This window comes from Dreissena polymorpha, chromosome 6 (genome assembly GCF_020536995.1).
Source record: "Dreissena polymorpha isolate Duluth1 chromosome 6, UMN_Dpol_1.0, whole genome shotgun sequence".
NCBI lineage: Eukaryota > Metazoa > Mollusca > Bivalvia > Myida > Dreissenidae > Dreissena > Dreissena polymorpha.
This window is the reverse complement of record NC_068360.1, coordinates 77,744,365-77,763,259: the sequence shown is the minus strand read 5'-3', so window position 1 is coordinate 77,763,259 and position 18,895 is coordinate 77,744,365. Positions and strand designations below refer to the sequence as shown.

Genomic DNA, 18,895 nt, shown 5'->3' with positions numbered 1-18,895 from the left:
TTTTTAAAAATATCGCTTAACGGTAATGAAAAAAAAAAATATGTTAAATTCACACTTCTAGTTGTTAGTCTATGAAAATGCTCGATTGTTTATTGTCGGCTCAGGTACTACTTACCAGTAACCCGGGTACACTGTAATCATATAATATAAAGTACCCAATCCACGGAAAATATACTTTAAAGATTCACGGAGTATGGTTGGATGGCTTAAAACGTATTTTCAGTACCTGGGCCACCAAGAAGTATACATAGGAGATGATGATAGGAGTACCATATAGTATGCTAAGGAGTACTCGAGTTACTTTTAAAGTTGTACCTGAGCCAACGAAGACCAATAATTTTTATTGGGCCTAAGTGCTATACAAAAAATACTGGTATTATGTAATTTAAATATTTGACTCGTCCAGAAATAGGGAATAATATAGCTATTGGTTTGAGTTCGAGCTCCACTTAGTGTATTATTTCTTTAAACATACATTCACAATTTTTTATCGTTATGAACATAAGTATGTATATCGTGTATTACACAAAGTGGGTAAATATCAATATCGGATAGAACTATCGTACAAAGGTTGTTATACTGGACCGACTGCGGCTACAGCGTGAAGAAATTCTAACATGGGAATGCTGAAAGCAGAATTGCCTACCTTGAATAATTTTCCCCCATTTCTTTGCTTTGTTAATGCATAATTCCTCAAAGCGAACCGTTAAAAAAATCAAGTAAAAATAAATGTTAACTAGTGACCTAAAAATCAATAGGGGTCATCTGCGAGTCACGATCAATGTTCCTATGAAGTGTCATGATCCTAGGCAAAAGCGTACTTGAGTTATCATCCGAAAATCATTTTACTATTTCAGGTCACCGTGACCTTGACCTTTGACCTTGTGACCTCAAAATCAATAGAGGTCATCTGCAAGTCATGATCAATCTACCTATGAAGTTTCATGATCCTAGGCGAATGCGTTCTCGAGTTATCATCCCAAAACCATTTTACTATTTCGGGTCACCGTGACTTTGACCTTTGACCTAGTGACCTCAAAATCAATAGGGATCATCTGCAAAATATGATCAATCTACCCATGAAGTTTCATGATCCTAGGCGTATGCGTTCTTGAGTTATCATTCAAAAACCATTTTACTATTTCGGGTCACCGTGACCTTGACCTAGTGACCTCAAAATCAATAGGGGTCATCTGCGAGTCATGATCAATGTATCTATGATGTTTCATGATCCTAGGCCCAAGCGTTCTTGAGTTATCGTCTGACAACCACCTGGACGGACCGACAGACCGACCGACCGACAGACCGACATGAGCAAAGCAATATACCCCCTCTTCTTCGAAGGGGGGCATAAAAACCTTCACCAACCAAAAACAATGAAAGTTTAAAGAAACACGAAGGTCGGACAGCAAACTAACAACAATACATTTGTAGACGAAAAAAACACCCATATGAATCACTGAATTTGTTATCGGGTCTGGGAATGTAGTGTTTGTGCTCAACGTGTCTTACAGAGATTGATTGGTAGACGGATATTGATGTGACCATATTCTTGACAGATATGTGATCCATCTGGAAAGTTGTCTGTTCTGTGACTAAACGGAAACGACCAGCGAGTATGAGGGAGGCGCTTGATTAGCTTGGCCAGCAGTACTATGAATGTAAAAAAATGTAGTTGAGTTCAAACTGATACTTATAATTACGATTTGATTAACACGGCTTCTAATTAGGTTAAAATATTGTCAGTAGAAAATTCACATTAATGAATATATATAGTAAAAGAAATACAAATCGACATAAAAAATAAAAAATGTTAACAAACGAATAGTATGTATTTGATTTATGTAAAGATATTAAACTTGACAAAAAATGCCACTGGAGGATCCGAACCTACATCGAAATCTTCATATCGAGGTTCTCTCTGGGAAACCAATGTTATATGTATTTGCTTAAAGTGGTAGCCCGATTAGCATGTGCAGTCCGAACATACTAATCAGGGACGACATTTTCCTCATAAGATGGAGTTTAGCTAAGAAGAGACTTCGTTTAAACGGACAATACAATAAAAGCGGAAAGTGTCGTCACTGATTGCAATTATCCTCACTATAGCAGACACTTATCAGAGATGTTTGCATAGTGTCCTAGATAGATATGTAACACATGTACAAGTTAAACGACCGGACTAAACATTCGAACGCATGCATTACGCGACACAGGATTTTCAAATATGATTCTACAAATACTATTCCTCGCCGTTCTTACTAACGATGCATTGGGCAACGTCAATATTTTGACGCTAGAAGGCCTTCAAAAAGAGCTGTTGGCTTTAAAGGAATCGTACAGGTAAATGCGGATTATATTCAATTATTTGTATTTGAATAGATATTCCCTTGTTGACATTTAAGGGAAAAACACTTTAGTAAAAAAAAATTAAATAAAATTAATATTTTAGATTCGAAAGTACGACGCAAATGAAAAGAATTTCACAGCTTGAGGAGAAATTGGCAAAAAAGGAGGATGTCATACTTGCACTGGAAGATTCAGTTCGAAGGCTAGAGGAAACACTCAAAACTCTAGTACCCAGAACTGACCACGTTGGATCCAGAGTACACTCAGTCAAAAAGAGACAAAGTGGTAAGCTTTGAAACATATGTTTGTGTGTTTTATCTGTTTGGACATTTGGTCGATTTTAACGGTTGTAAGCTTTTATGTGTTTGGAAACTTCGACGTAGTGAGTACACATCTATATCAGAGAAAATTCAACTGCACCAAAGAAGATTCAACTGTACCAGAAATTATTCAACATAAATGTACCATAGAAGATTAGTTGTATCTGAAATATTCACCAGTCATTGAGAAGATTCAATTGTACTGTACCGTCGGAGACAAGCTTTACAAAAAAGATTCAACCAGTAGTATTAAACGCTAATATATTACAATGTTTCTAGTATATACGGCTCATCTTCTCTGCTATAGACGTGTTCTTATTCAGTTACCCAATAGTCCTAATACAACAAAGCGATCATGCAGAGATGCAACACACGTCCATACATTTGATTCAGGAGTTTACAAACACATTTGACAATTGTGAACGCACAAATAAGTACAACTAATCATTTCACATTTGCGAAGCAAAATCAGGCGCATTCGAGAAGAGGCCGTATGAATATTGCGTTTAAGTAACAAAACATGCAAGAAAGGAATGGGGACATAATTGTGTTCTGTATGGACATGTATTGGAAAAAGTATTGCATTATATTCTAGTAATTAAATTGCACATGAATCAAACAAAACGTTATGACCGAATTAAATAACAAACGGCAGTTATTTTGTTATACGATACATGTGTATATATTAGAAACATGTTATGTTACAGGCGTCATGCCTGCGTTCTCAGTATACCTCAGTCACAACAGTAATTTGGGCGCAGGACAGACAATTGTGTTCGATCAGGTAAAAAGTAAACGTTTCTTTTTGTCGTGTCACACAATATCAACTTTGCTTTTTACTTTCCGTGAATATTTGTCAATATCATTGGCGAATTCCAAGATAAGGAGTCAATTGACATAATGTTTATAATTTGTTGATTAAATATATTTGTTTTATATAACGTTTTATGTTATAATTGATTTCGAATGTGTTTATACTAATAAGCAGTTAACGAACACATTAAAATGAACGTTATTTTTAGGATGATGACTATTTTACCAACTTCGTTTTATTTTTATGCCCCCGGATCGAATGATCGGGGGTATATTGTTTTTGGCCTGTATGTCTATCATTCTGTCTGTCATTCTGTCTGTCATCAAAACTTTTACCTTGGTTAAAGTTTTGCGATAACTTTTGCAATATTGAAGATAGTAACTTGATACTTGGCATGCATGTGTATCTCATGGAGCAGCACATTTTGAGTGGTGAAAGGTCAAGGTCATCCTTCAAGGTCAAAGGTTAAATATATGGCTTCAAAGCGGCGCAATAGGGGGCATTGTGTTTCTGACAAACACATCTCTTGTTGTTTCTACATTTTATACGCCCTTTTGTTTTTATTGTTCAAGCAAGAAGATTTGGCGTAAAAATATTGACCAAGGTATCCGTACCACACGATCTTTAACCAGAAAGGGTCACATGAACGTTAAAGTAAGGCAACGTTTTTCATAATTTCACATTTAATTCTCAATCAATTTTCACAAAACCAAGACGAGTGAAAACCCATGATAGGAATATGCCAACATGTAAAGTGTCTTTAGGATCAAATTAGAGTATTTTGTCAGTATATGATTTTAAAAATGTCACATAACTTGAGGGATTGTTAACGTTCATGAGACATCAAAGATAAAATAGATAACGTTGTACAGGAACCTTAACAGTTAAACGCGCCTTATCGGTGACGCTACGTTTAAACTTTTTAGTATATTCAAATGTATTTAATCGGGAACAAAACCACCAAGATGCCAATCTCAAATCACCAGTGATCCAATTATAAGCATAACATAAAACTTAATATTTCAGGCAATCATCAATGAAGGTAACGGGTACAATGTTTACACGGGAATGTTCACCTGTCCTATGGCGGGCCTCTACCTGTTCTCGTTCGAGGTTATGGTAATGGGGGTGTCGGACAACACTGTAACTGGTGCCTGGGTCGACCTCGTGGTGAGCAAAGAAATTGTATTGTGTTGCATATATATCATCTGAATAAATGAGTCATGTTCTGACAAAACTGGGCTTAATGCATGTGCGTAAAGTGTCGTCCCAGATTAGCCTGTGCAGTCCACACAGGCTAATCAGGGACGACACTTTCCGCTTTTATGGTATTTTTAGTTTCAAGGATGTCCCTCCTTACCGAAGATCAAGTTTAGGCGGAAAGTGTCGTCCCTGATTAGCCTGTGCGGACTGCACAGGCTAATCTGGGACGACACTTTACGCACATGCATTATGCCCAGTTTTGTCAGTTCACGACACAAATATAGACTTTTCAGGGTTTATCGTAGAAGCTCTGATTAATATATTTTTTGTGACATCATCCTAAATAAATTAATAGTATTCACATAAACTTAAAATGGGGCAACCACGTGCATACATGTGCTGACAAATTTACTTAGATTTGAACAATAAAATAAAGGCTTATATTTTGAACTTGTGAACTTAAAATTTATAAAATCATGGCCAAAATGACCTTTTGGTAAAACCAATACAAATTTAATGAAAAATGAATATATCAAAATATGAAATAACGAATGATGGAACATACAAATTTTTATTGTGAAGTATTCAGATGTACATTGTACATGTTTTTCGCATTTTTATTTCTTCATAAAAAATAATTATTGTGCAAAAATTTTCATCCGTTCTTAACTTATACACTAGGTAAATGCCAGGAACACTGAAGACGGAGCGGTGGATGCGCATCACCAAGTCCAGGAGCTACAGGGCGGAAACACTGTGGTTTTACGTCTGAATGTTGGGGACGCTGTGTGGCTGGCCAACCGAGGCGCGAACGATCACGTGGACGGATCAACGGGGTTACATGCCACTAGCTTCACCGGGGTATTTCTTCACGCATGATCTGGATGTTTTTAATAATAGTACAATGTCCACGTAAGCAAAGTTTGTGTTTAACTTAATCAATACCGCGTTTAGGCACATTCTAACCCGTAGCCCTTTGAGTACTTTTAGTTCGATCGATTACATCAAAAGCCTCCGGCTTATTGAGAAACGTTCTAGACATTTTCCTGGTTGGAACCATAAATTGGAGTCTTGTGACAAGATTTTGAGAACATTCCAAAAGTGGGTATCGACGCTGGGACACCGCAAACTTGGATTTAGTATTCATCTGACATTCTCTGTCATCCATCGCTTAGCTGACATTCTCTGAAATCTATAAATAATTAAAAATGTAAATGAGGACTTTTCTTAACATAACTGATAATAACTGCAGTTATTTTAAAACTTCTTATTATAAACATTGATACGTAACTTGTTCAATAAAGTCGTTAAGGTTGTTACTCTTTCGGTTTAATACGTGCGGTAAACCTGATCAATACAGTTTCACGTTTTAAACTTGACTAACACTCATATCGCTCCTCCCTTTTCCCATGCACTATTTGGTAGGTGTTCAATGATAATATCGTGCATCGAATGATGAAATCTGTCATTCGACGCTTCACTTGCCAAGGTAGAACATCTTTGTTATATTTAAAATACACGTTGTATATTATTATACATAAATATTTGTTCAGCTAATACGAGTTGTCTTATTCCCCAATAGAACCAACAGAAAAACCATTCGGGAACAAAAGGACATACACTTTATCAACTCCACCCTGTACCGTGTCTTAAAAACGACTTTGTGAAGAAAGTGAAACATAGGAGCTTACCTCTCATGCGTGGCTGTTGTTTTTCTCTGTTATCGAAGTGTCATCCGTATATCGAGGTATCCAGATGACCGGCGTGGTCTGAGTTGTTGTTTAGTTTTTGTAGTTTTTGTTGGTTGTGTCGGTGCGTTTGTTCGTAATGCTGTTGTGTGCTTAGATGTTCATGCCCTTGTAAAAGTGTGAGCATCTTTGAACCACTGCCTGAGTATTTAAAGACACGGGTGATCAACTTACATGCTTTTGAACCAAGCATTTTACGAATGGAGCGAAAAACGACATTTTGTTGTCACGCAAATATGATATTTTGTAAACTCTTAGGCGTTTCTTTTTTTCTAGTCAAAGTTGAATGACCGTGTAAGAAGTAGCTATGAAATGGCATGCTACGTTAGTAGTTTTTTCAAATCAATGCCAGCATTACACCTCGCGATGCCCTTCACACAAATTTAATTCAAATGAAGTATGTCCCCCCCCCCCCAAGGAGGAAGACGAGCGGGTTTATTGTTTTGCTGGATGTCGGTCGGTTGGTCTGTTGGTAGAGCAGTTCGTTTCGGATCAATAACTTGTGAAGGGATTGACAAATTGGCTTGATACTTCTTATATTCATTGGCCTTCTTATATGCATTGACCTTTGACTGTTTATGACCACTATTGAAATTGGGGTCACTAGGTCATAGGTCAAGGTCACTGTCACACTAAGAGTGAAAACTGATTCTGATCAAGAACTTGCGAAGGAGGAACCCATTGGCTTGATACTTCACATTTTCATTGGCGTTGGACAGTAGATGTCCCCTATTGAAATTAGGGTCACGAGGTCTAAGGTCAAGATCACGGCCACACTAAGTATGAACTTGTTTTCAATCAATAACTTGTCAACTGATTCACCGACAAGCTCGATACTTCCCATGTGCATTGGCCTTGGACAGTAAATGATCCCTATTGAAATTGGGGTCACTAGGTCAAAGGTCAAGGTCACTTTTACAATTAGGGGGAAAATCGTCTCCAATCAATAACACGTAAACGAATTGGCAGTTTGGCTTGATACTTCACATGTGCATTGGCCTTGGGCAGTAGATGACCCTTATTGAAATTGTGGTCTACTTCAAAGGTCAAGGTCACGGTGACATTAAGTGACATAAAGACATAATGTGTTAAAATCGTTTCCGTTCGGTATGTCATCAATGGCTTAGTCAAACTTATATGAAAAGATTAACTCTTATGATCAGTTTTGTTGCAAAAAATCTTGTGTCAAGGCCCTGTTTGGGAGGCATCCGTTTCCGACCGCGGAGCGCTTGTTATATTTACCTTTTTTGCATGTTTTTCTTTAAGTTCCAAATCATATCACATTTTAATATCACGTAAAAAATTATGTGTACCCCGTACCCAGGCCCTGGGGCCTGCCCCACCCCTCCATTTTCGAGTAATGAAAGTTTTTTTAATAATAGGCCGACAACATTTTTTTCTTCTATCAAAGGGCCAAAAGTACACTTTCCCTCAAAAGATCAGGTCTGTTGTAATGTTCCTTAAAAACAGGGGGAATTGGCGTTAATGTACTTGTCTGAAAATTGCTGACGTTAATAATTGTGAAATGTTGAAAGCAATTAGAAAGGTGATATGGATAATTGTCATTAATTTAAACCGGTAAGTTTCTTTGTCTAAGTCCAAGGTCCATAACTTCGCCAAAAATCAATTGACCGGAACGAAACTCATACTTCATCTGTAAGTCATGTAGTTAGACTCACACACCAAATATCAGATCATTATTTTGAAGCGTTTTGAAAAAAGTGCGGAAAATGAAATGCCGGACAGACGGATGGACGAACCGATCGACTTCTATATGCCATCTTACCGGGGGCATAAAAATCAGCTCAATATCTTAAAGAGTTTTGTGAAGAAACTCCGGAAAACGGTTTTTATTGAGAAAATACCTTCGTCAAATATCAATGACTGGAACGAATTTCACACTTCTTCTGTAGGTCATGTAGGTAGACTCACATACCAAAAATCAGCAAAAGGTTATTATAGAGAAATGTTGTAAGTCCAATCTAATGCCGGAGTTGTAGACGATTGTGATGGTTTATCTGTGTTCATGATGGTGAAAATAAAAGTGTAATGGATGATAAACATTTAATTAGGAATATGAAACTTTAAAGGAGATTTGAATTCAAAGACAAAAATACTATTACCGTTATATGTAAGTCATATTTTATGACACATTTCTTAATGATGTATCAAAGGTTTTTGAGTTTCAAAGTTTGCTTTCCTTCTATATGAAACATCATACGTTCATTAAATCTAAAGCTTTAGAAATTGGTGTGAATTTTAAAAAAATGTTTAAAGCTTTAGACTTCAGCAAAGTGCTGATTTTAATGTTATATTCCATAAATTTATGTCACAAACTTAGATTGTTTAAGCATAAACATTCACCTTGAAAACAATATAATGCAAAAAAAAAATAGGGAGGGGAGACCCCTCCCGCACCCATCCCGGTTTGTCCTCCCAGTCAACAATTCCTGCGTACGGCCCAGTGTAATGAGAATTTCGAATGCTGGTTTAACATTTATATTGGCAATACAACGTGTTCTGGCTTCTTATATGATACTGAAACAGAAAACGTTATAGCAAAAACCAGTTTCTAAACATTGAATGTTGAATACAATATGTATTGGTGGCAGGTATACAATGAATTCTGTTATCAACAAAGTCTTGCATTTACTTGCATGCATGTGCAATTTCCTATTAGATCATATCAACTTAATGCAGATCGTATGTTATCAAAATGAAACATTATGTCAAAAGGCCCAGGTACTGTAGTCAGAACTAAGATTATATTTAGGGGAATGAATATAATTAACATAAAATACTTCTAAGTCTATTATATTGCAGAAATTGTCTACTACATTCACAAATAAACATTTTCGTTTCGTAAATTGCTTCTTTAGCTACCCGTTAAATAGACAATATCTACTTCAGTTAGCGACGCAATCGAACATTACTCCTTGAGGTATCATAAATGTCATAGAGAATATTTGTTGGATTCGGTGGATTATCGATTTTAATTCACGAGTGAATATAGAAAATAATATTTTCACGAGTGGCGCAGCCACAAGTGAAAATTTATATTTTCTATAATCACGAGTATTCGATAATTCGATATTCCACTGAATCAAACACATTTTCTTTGTATTTAAGGCTTTTTCTCACAGTTTATATACATTGTTAAAGAGTTTAACTAAAGAATTTCACTGGTATAATTTTGTCCAACAAATGACGTAATTTCACAGTAAACAGTGAAAATTATCGATAATTTTCACTGTTAATTATTTTCACTGTTTGAAACCGTGAAATTATCTGTTTTAATTCACTGATATTTCTCTATAAACCACAGGAAAGCATAAAATAAATCAATGTCTTCTTCGTTTACCCTTCCAGTCCATATCTTCATCGTTGGCTTATTCAATAGACCATCTCTCAATCAGTTACCCGTTCGATAGCCCATTTTTGGATAAAGGTTTAATTGCCAATGTCTTCTCTGGCTACAACTTCAATCATTGATAATATACCATTTTCGCATTCCCGAAAACACGTTTTGTAGGAGCTGTCTCCTTGAAAAAATTCGCGAAAGAAGCGAGATTAGCCATAGATAAATTATAATGTATTATGATTAAACATTCAATAGTCGGTAACTAAACATTAAACAGTTTTGTTTAATTTTTTGTTTGACGTTTGGAAGTTGAAGGTAATTGATTGTGGCATATTTCATTAAAGTTTACAAAAAAATAGAACAAACGCAATTATTATTAAAAGACTATTTCTATACCCATGGGTCGGGAAAATTTGGTCATTAGCATAACCTTAATAGCCTTTTATGCCATTTTTATCTTGCAAACTGTATTAGCTGAGAAAAAATGCCGATATTTTTAATAGAATTTAAACTTAATCATTAAACATGGAGAAATTATTATAAAGACGATTAGCATTTTACCCATGTCACTCAGTAATATCAGTCTAGCTTGAATAAAACGTTATTTGATAACTTAAGCACATCAAGAACTTATCAAATCATTTCAGCTTTCTTATTAAAAGTCTCTTTCTTATTAATCGTCTGTATGGCTAGCGTTTCTAGCGTATAAGTGATTTAACGAGCTTAAATGATGACATTGAAGATGGTCGACCTTTGTTTAGTGTTATCGATGTAAAATGTCATGTCGTATTAAATTGCCAAACACAATCGTTCTATATGTTTTCATTTCCACTCTGTACTAACTTCACGACCAAGCCCTATAACGACGGACAATACACAGTTGTTAGCGCCTCGGCCGTCTTGATTAGAGATGGAATGTCCATTCCTCCAGAAATCAAGAACCGCGAACCATGTTAATAAACCAGTTAATGAAAACATCTAGAATTGCTTTTTTTGTAAAACACTGGGCTGCATTCACCTCGCCTCTGAGCCCATCGTCGGCCATTTTCAACAACACTATCTATTTCTTGCAAACCAGTTCAAAACCCGTATTTTCACATGCGTAACTTCCGCATTGGTAACCGTCAACAGAGGTAACTAGGGGATAAAGGATTAAAATGTCACAAAATTACCATTTACGTATGCCGTTTTGAATGTAAGGCCAAAATAACGGCCAAATCTAGCCGTATACCTGTTTGCGATTTGCAAGATTTTGGCATCTTATATAACAGTCTGGTTACCATATGCAACACTTTTGAAGTTTACAAACATACTATTAAAACAGCATTTATTGAAATCTGATATTCATTTTTTAATAAAAAATAATTTCTTCATGGCCTTTTCACCTTGTTGACTATAAAAGGCTCTTGCGTTTTCTGATCCGTTCTTTATCTGCTTACAATTGACCTTACAAGCTAAGGCAGCACAGCTTATGTGACAGTCAATAAATTGGCTGCTACAATAGTCTGTTTTATGGATTCTTTTTATGAAACAAACAAGGTCAAATCGATGTAAATAACACATGTTGCTCTTTTGTTGCACAGAAGCCGATCTAATTTTAATACTTATCATCAACCAAATTGTAATAAAATCCGAAATAAAACACAACGTCGATGTAGTTTTAAATGGGCATATCGAGGGTCCTTTCGATATTTTTTCAAAGATAAAACTGTATTTTTTTACATATTTGTTAAATCGCGGCGTTAATTGGTTTTATAGACACATTTTTTTATCGTTTCAAAAGGAAAGATAAAAGTTTCCAAAGAATTTTGTGCTGGCGCGGAAAAAGTTAATAGTAGAAGTTATGTTTAAACAATACAATAACACGCTGATAGGGCGATTACCACATCTATTCCGCTCAACGTCGATATTTTATACTTGTGACAAAAGCTCCGTATCCTTCTGACGAAAAGAAACATGGCGGACGAAGCAATATCAGGTAACCGGGTGACACAATATTTTATTATAAGACACTGCAAAATGATTGCCACTTCCGAAGCACTCCATCGAATTTCTGAACCAATATGTTGTCTATTTAAAAGTTTACCAGTCCTGAAATATTTAGCATGACTTTGAAATAGTGTTTACAAAATGTCGTGTCGCGCTCGACACCATTCGTACTTGTGAGAAAAATGTAATAATCCGATGATTGTTGATGTTTCAGACCTGATGTGACAGGCTTAAATCATTGTATATATAAAACAAACATGCCATACGAACCTGTTTGTTTCAATATCTTTTAAAGGCCTAATTTTTTGGTGAAAAAGTACATCACTTACATAAATATCGATGCATCGCGCAACACTGATTATAAACACCGTATTTATATCCCGTGTAACTGAAATTCGTGGCAACGCTTACTTCTTTCACATGGTTTTAAATGATGTGCTAGAATGAGCCATCGTGAGCTGAATTTATTTACGATTATCTTCCTTTATCAAAGTTACCTGTCCCAGAATTGATCTTGAAAATGATGGCATGCTTGCACCGAAAAGGTTCATCGGGATCAATTGTTTTCCAGTACCTGGACGGTACATGTTCAAGTCTCATGTGGAATAATCTAGTGTAATTTTTGAAGAAAACCTGGTTATAGCTGTGTCACTTTTTCAGTCATGTTTTCTAAACTGCTATTTTAAAATAATTTTTTTCTTGATGCCCTTGCTTTTTTGTTTTTTCGTTTCTGTGGAGCATTTACAAGATTGTCATGAAAGACTGGGCGGCACTGATCATATGGTGTCTCTATGACAGACGTCGAACTGGTACATGTCGTTTGACGGTCGCCTGGAGATGCGCTGGTATCATCTTCAGCACCAGGAGGAAAAAGTCACCTTTTCTTGTTATTTGGATTGTTCAAACATAAATTTGAACGTCTCTTCCTTCTAAAAGAAAACAGATCAGAATAAAACGGTGCCAAAAATCATAAAGATGCGGTGCTTTTACGGACATTGTTGAGCGATGTTCATATTTCTATAATGTCAGTGTTGAGCGGTGCATACTTGCTAACACAAGTAAATGTACAAATCACAGTTATACTCAATAAAGCATGCCATAATATGTTGTTAATTTATTCTTCTACCATAAAATACCGTTTAACAAAAATCTTTCATTTAAAGGGTTACTAATCTGCAAAAATACGATTTTTCGCGTCATGAAAGTCACTTCTTTCACGACATGCTCAAATTGTTTTCACTAGCTTGAAGTTAATAGCGACTCAATTTTGATGCGGTAAACGGCAATTAGATGTAAAATATATACTTCGTTCGATGGAATATCATTTTATTACCAACCTACCTTCTTTTCTCGTTTTTTCATTGATTTCTGGACTCGCCAAAAAGTTCGCGGCCATGTTTTTGACAGAAGGATGCGGAGCTTTTGTAAGAAGTATAAAATTTCGACGGTGAGCGGAATAGTTGTGGTAATCTCACCGTGAATAAGTACCGCTTTCGCATGCGCTGTGATCCGGTATAACTATTTCGGTAAAAGTCTGACATGATATCCAGTCATGAATCAAGTTCATGTTTTCAAGATAATCATGATGCTATGGATATAGACTGTTCGTAGTTTACAAATCATCAATGACAAAACAAAAAATCAATATAACAACAACATTAGTGCCATAAGTATCATGTTGTTTTTATGTTAATAATTTTATTTTTTGTCATAGTCTGACATAACAATGCAACGATCCCGAAATTTAAATAAGAAATATATATACCAGAACCATTATAAATTTATAGTAACATATTGTTTAATACAAAGTACACATGGAGTACGAATTAAAAAAATGTAAGTCAAACAAATCGGACTACATAAAGACACCATTATATATAATATCGACACATTTAATAATGCCTCAAATATGTGCATGGTTGATAACAACGAATGAAAGTGGAATATAAAGGTAATTCAATTATTAACAATTATTTATTAACAGTGTTCAACTGTAGCCTCTTCAGTAGTGAAGAGATAATTTTATAAGCAAGCAGCTGCATGTGTTAGTGTGTGTGTGTGTGTGGGGGGGAGAGACAATCTAAATGTAACTACACGCAATTTTCAATTTTCGATGCGTTACTTACTTCACGTCACGTTTAGTGGCTTGTCATCCTATTTCGAACGGACCATGGTAAAAAAATCATAAAATGATGTATACAAACCCTAAAGCTAAACACGAATATTTATGAAACTTGTGAATGCTCCCGTTGCTTCTTGTCGAAGTGTGAATAAATTAAAAATATTTTAACACGAAAATGACAATACTACTCTATGAAAGCTCAAACGACTAGAAAAAGTTAACCATATGCGCAAGACCCCTTAGTAGGGAAGCTAGTTAAAACTGTAATTGAATTCGGCTAATACATTTTATCGAATTTCACAGCAATGCAATTTTCTTACAACGAATTAACCATGAGAAAAGATGCTGGTACACGCTAAAAGAACACTATGTGTTTTTATGATCTAGCTGTAATGATTTTCGAGTAATCCAATGGCAATCACCTCCGGAACAAATCATTCAATCAGAACTACCTGGTTATGTGCAGTAATCCAATGGCAATCACTTCCTGAACAAATCATTCAATCGGAACTACCTGGAAATGTGCACATGCTCACAATATAAGATATTACATGTACAGTTTTATCAAACTGTTATCATTAGTTTTCGAAAATGAACAATTAATTATAAAATGTAAAAAAAAATCAAAGATAATACTTCCTTGAACAATCTTCAACATGGAACAATCTCCAAATATGCATGTGTCTACGTGGGATAATACTTATGCCGTTAAATTAAAGTCATTTATTAGCTTCAAAGATTTCGGGCGGAAATAAATATGAACGATATCAAGTTATTTATCAACTGATAATAATTTAATGGCAAATTTTGCATGACCATTCTTAATAGATGCTGGACACAAAATGTCATCGAATTCAGATCATAATTGTCAAAGATCTGGAGTGTGCGATAATTCCCTTAAAATAAACCAAGTCGAGCGATCTGACAAAATGCGCATATCCACCATTTAATGACAGTACCAATACGCACATTCTTAAAATTGCTAGCAAGCACACAAAATAACACGCCATAATATTAATAAATGAGCAATAACTTCCTGAAAATCATGAGATCGGAACAACTTGACAACACTAGTAATTCTATCCTAGAAGGCTGATGCATATTACGTTTTACCTAATTCGTTAATTTAAACATAGTTACAACATATTTATTTGAGCTCGATTTCATCAAAAGCCAAATGCTTATTGAGAGGGGTGGGGGAGTATTTTGCGTCTTTAAACATTAAAAGCTCATTCCCACGATATGGATCGAATCCACGACCTCTAAATCAATAGGCGGGCACACTTTCTACAGCTGAATGGCGACTTTAAACTATAAAACGGTCATGAGGATTAGTTATGTCCGATATTTCACTTGGGAACGCAAAATTAGTCAAAGGATAATAACTCCCTGAACATTTGATGAAGAATATGCATATTTCCGCCTTATAAAGAAATTTCATAAACTTGTCATCGACATTTCATAAGTGTTTCGGATTTGGCGCGGACTCGAAATATACGACGGATTTACATCGGGTAAGTTAGAAACTATGCCGTACCGTTAAGGTCAAATGTAGTTATACTCGTAACAGCTTATTCATTACAACCGAACATAAGCGTACCTAGTCAATTGATAAACGTTAAATTCGTAATTAATGAATTTTTTTTCCCTTATAACTGACAGGAAATACAGACGCCCCACATATTGCATTAATATCTCTCTCCGACCATGCAGCATTTTAATTTACTTTTCTGAGTCGTTTGTAGCTGAATGTCCGAAGTATCAAATAGGCATCTCATGTTCTAAATCGAAACTTTAATATACCTAAAGCATCGTGAAACATTAATGTACCTAAAGCATCGTGAAACATTAATGTACCTAAAGCATCGTGAAACATTAATGTACCTAAAGCATCGTGAAACATTAATGTACCTAAAGCATCGTGAAACTTTAATGTACCTAAAGCATCGTGAAACATTAATGTACCTAAAGCATCGTGAAACATTAATGTACCTAAAGCATCGTGAAATATTAATGTACCTAAAGTATCGTGAAATATTAATGTACCTAAAGCATCGTGAAATATTAATGTACCTAAAGCATCGTGAAATATTAATGTACCTAAAGTATCGTGAAATATTAATGTACCTAAAGCATCGTGAAACATTAATGTACCTAAAGCATCGTGAAATATTAATGTACCTAAAGCATCGTGAAACATTAATGTACCTAAAGCATCGTGAAATATTAATGTACCTAAAGCATCGTGAAACATTAATGTACCTAAAGCATCGTGAAATATTAATGTACCTAAAGCATCGTGAAACATTAATGTACCTAAAGCATCGTGAAACATTAATGTACCTATAGCATCGTGAAACTTTACACATATATTTGTTATTTTTTGTCAATAACGATTAAAAATAAAACAAATATACCGGTACTTTAAAATTGTATAATGCACGTGTGATTTACATATTTATGAGCCTCGCTCTGAGAAAAAGGTGTTTAATGCATGTGCGTAAAGTGTCCTCTCAGATTAGTCTGTGAAATCCCCACAGGCTTACCAGGGACGAAACTTTTCGCTTTTATGGTATTTAAAAAAAATGTCTTCATAGCAAAAATCTAGATGAGGCGAAAAGTGTCGTCCCTGATTCTGTACTTATCTGAGACGACACATTACGTACATGCATTAAACCCACTTTTCACTGAGCACGGCTCATAAATATTCATTTTTATTCATCCATTACTTCCTCAGCAATACTTCCCTTTGTCATAGATGGAAACTCAATAAACATTTTCTTAAGTTCTTTCGTACCCGCGTCCGTTATCGATCTGAGGGAAGTCAGAAGTGCAAACAATTGTCCCAGTCTCACAGCCGGACGTTTATAACTCTTGCTCACTTGATAATTTAGGCACCTCAGCAGCGTGTCTTGGATGTTCGATACTTTAGATGTCTCAGAAATGATGCAACGATCTACAAAAACAACACAGATAAAATAATAATCGAATACATCATTTATTTTGTATCGATTTAATACATATACACATTGATCACATTTCATACTCATTATTAAATTATATAAAAATGACATATGTAAAGGAGACATATAAAAAACTGTTTAATATAAGATCAACGATATACACAATGTATTCGATGCACTCACATTATAAGAGGTGGAAATCAGACGATAAGACGGACGCATACTAAAATCCTTTCCTTCGTAATAAATGTAAGCTTATTGAAAGCCGAAGGGTTACATGTGAACCGTCAAGTAATTAAGGAAATTTGCCAAGATAACAGACACGATCAACACTTAAACATGTACATACCGCTTTCAAATTCTTTGCGTTTCTTTCAAAACACTTACATACAACATAACCAAATATGTATATCCGTTGCATTACCTGGGGAAAAGACAGTCAGCGCTTTCAGAATAGCCACTTCTTCTCTGGTCATTTTCATCTGGTCGATCTTGCGTGACATTTTCGCATGCTCCATCCAGAAGTCAATGGTGAAAATGGTGGCGATATCTTCTGGGGTGAACCATTCACCGTCCTCTGACATTGTGATCATTGAGTCAGGATCTATCACAATCCCACTGATGAAGTCACACTCAATCCTGGCTCCTGAAATTATGCAAAGGTAATATAAACATATAGCTGTCAAAACAGGGTATATTTATTATCTTATATCTGTGTGTTTATTTCAGTTTATTTTCGTTAAATAGTAATGAACGGATTCGCATGGTGCTTTCTGAAAACGTTGCAATTTAATAATTATTTCGTTGTGCTAAGTATCCACTACACCTTATGGAACATTTTTGTTCATTTTAAAGATGCTTCAGGTATACACATACTTTAAGATATAAACACTGTTTTAAATAAACGTTTTCGTTGAACAATTGACGGATCTTATAGTTGGTTCATTAAATCTGTTTTGGCTAATATTTCCAACTATTAAACACTTATATTTTAATTTTCTTACCAATTTTTATATAGAAATATTGTAGGACAAATATAATATAATGTTATGTTGTGTCTTTGTGTGGTTGACTTAATCCGAATCGTCTTAGAAATGTCTTCTCGTCGTGTAAACCTTTCTTCTATTCGTCGAATAAATTGAAGTAAATTGAATAATCAAATAGGAGGCACGATCGACACAAATATTTTTTGGCATTATGTTATTTGTTTCCAATCTTTTCATTACTAATACACAATGGTCCGGAAAGGAGGACATATGCATGTTTTTTAATAACTCTATTTTGTTCGGGTTAAATCCAATCTATATAAAAATCTCCATAAACTATTGTCTTAATTTGACAGAAAAATCTTAATCTAGGAAAATGTAACATGGGAGTTTTCGCTATAACAACTGTGATCATAAAACCACATTTGTAATACTTTCTTAGATACATTTCTCTAAGGCATAGGTAGTTGTTGCCCTCATTTGTTTCCTATTCGTCTGTGTATCTTGCCGTTTAATGTAATGTAATTTAAATTTGCTGTACCTTGTAACGTGACTGAAATTAAGTTTATGTTTATGTATAAGGATGATGTTCTGCTGTCTAAGTCTGAATAAATTGTCTGTCGTTCGTCCGTATTTTACCTCGAATAAGGTTTGCCTGATCGTCCATGGGCAAGTCTGTAAAGCCCGGAATGCGTTTGGCGAATCTCACAATCTCGGCTATGCTTTTCTCGAAGTACTTTATGATGGACGTAGCGAGAACGCACTTTCTATCGGGATTGGCGATGTGAAACTGACCTTGCGGTATAACAGCGGCCATCGCGTTGGATTGCTTCTGAAACATAAAATGATTACAGATGTAATGCAATTGTTAAAGCACTGCTTTGCTGAGTGCATTAGGTTAGATATGCATGACCTCTTTTTAGGAGATACTATTCCCTAATGAGGTAATTGCTTGTCGTAATTATGTGGTTCCAAGTCGAACTAAACAGATATTATCTCTTAAATGAAGTCAAGCCAAAGGCCTTTTACGCTAAGTGATG

At 35.4% G+C, this 18,895-nt stretch overlaps 2 protein-coding genes across 3 annotated transcripts; one reads left to right on the top strand and one right to left on the bottom strand.

Annotated features, from left to right (window-relative positions):
* The first annotated feature begins 2,150 nt into the window (after positions 1 to 2,150).
* On the top strand, positions 2,151 to 6,383 carry LOC127836389 (complement C1q-like protein 4). 2 transcript variants are annotated; one of them, XM_052363000.1, is made up of 6 exons: positions 2,151 to 2,343; positions 2,453 to 2,634; positions 3,377 to 3,453; positions 4,510 to 4,653; positions 5,368 to 5,598; positions 6,269 to 6,383. In XM_052363000.1, the coding sequence occupies exons 1-5, from the start codon at positions 2,228 to 2,230 to the stop codon at positions 5,563 to 5,565; spliced, it is 717 nt and encodes a 238-aa protein (XP_052218960.1). In that variant the 5' UTR covers positions 2,151 to 2,227; the 3' UTR covers positions 5,566 to 5,598; positions 6,269 to 6,383. The 2 variants fall into 2 exon arrangements, with proteins under 2 accessions (XP_052218960.1, XP_052218959.1); XM_052362999.1 differs by lacking the exon at positions 6,269 to 6,383 and having other exon boundaries at positions 5,368 to 6,243.
* Positions 6,384 to 16,563: 10,180 nt separating this feature from the next.
* Positions 16,564 to 18,681, bottom strand: LOC127833720 (nuclear receptor subfamily 1 group D member 2-like). The gene is made up of 3 exons (XM_052359143.1): positions 18,495 to 18,681; positions 17,294 to 17,515; positions 16,564 to 16,862 (listed from the first exon to the last, which is right to left on the bottom strand). Exons 1-3 carry the CDS (start codon positions 18,670 to 18,672, stop codon positions 16,621 to 16,623), a joined length of 642 nt encoding a protein of 213 aa, XP_052215103.1. The 5' UTR covers positions 18,673 to 18,681; the 3' UTR covers positions 16,564 to 16,620.
* Positions 18,682 to 18,895: the final 214 nt, after the last annotated feature.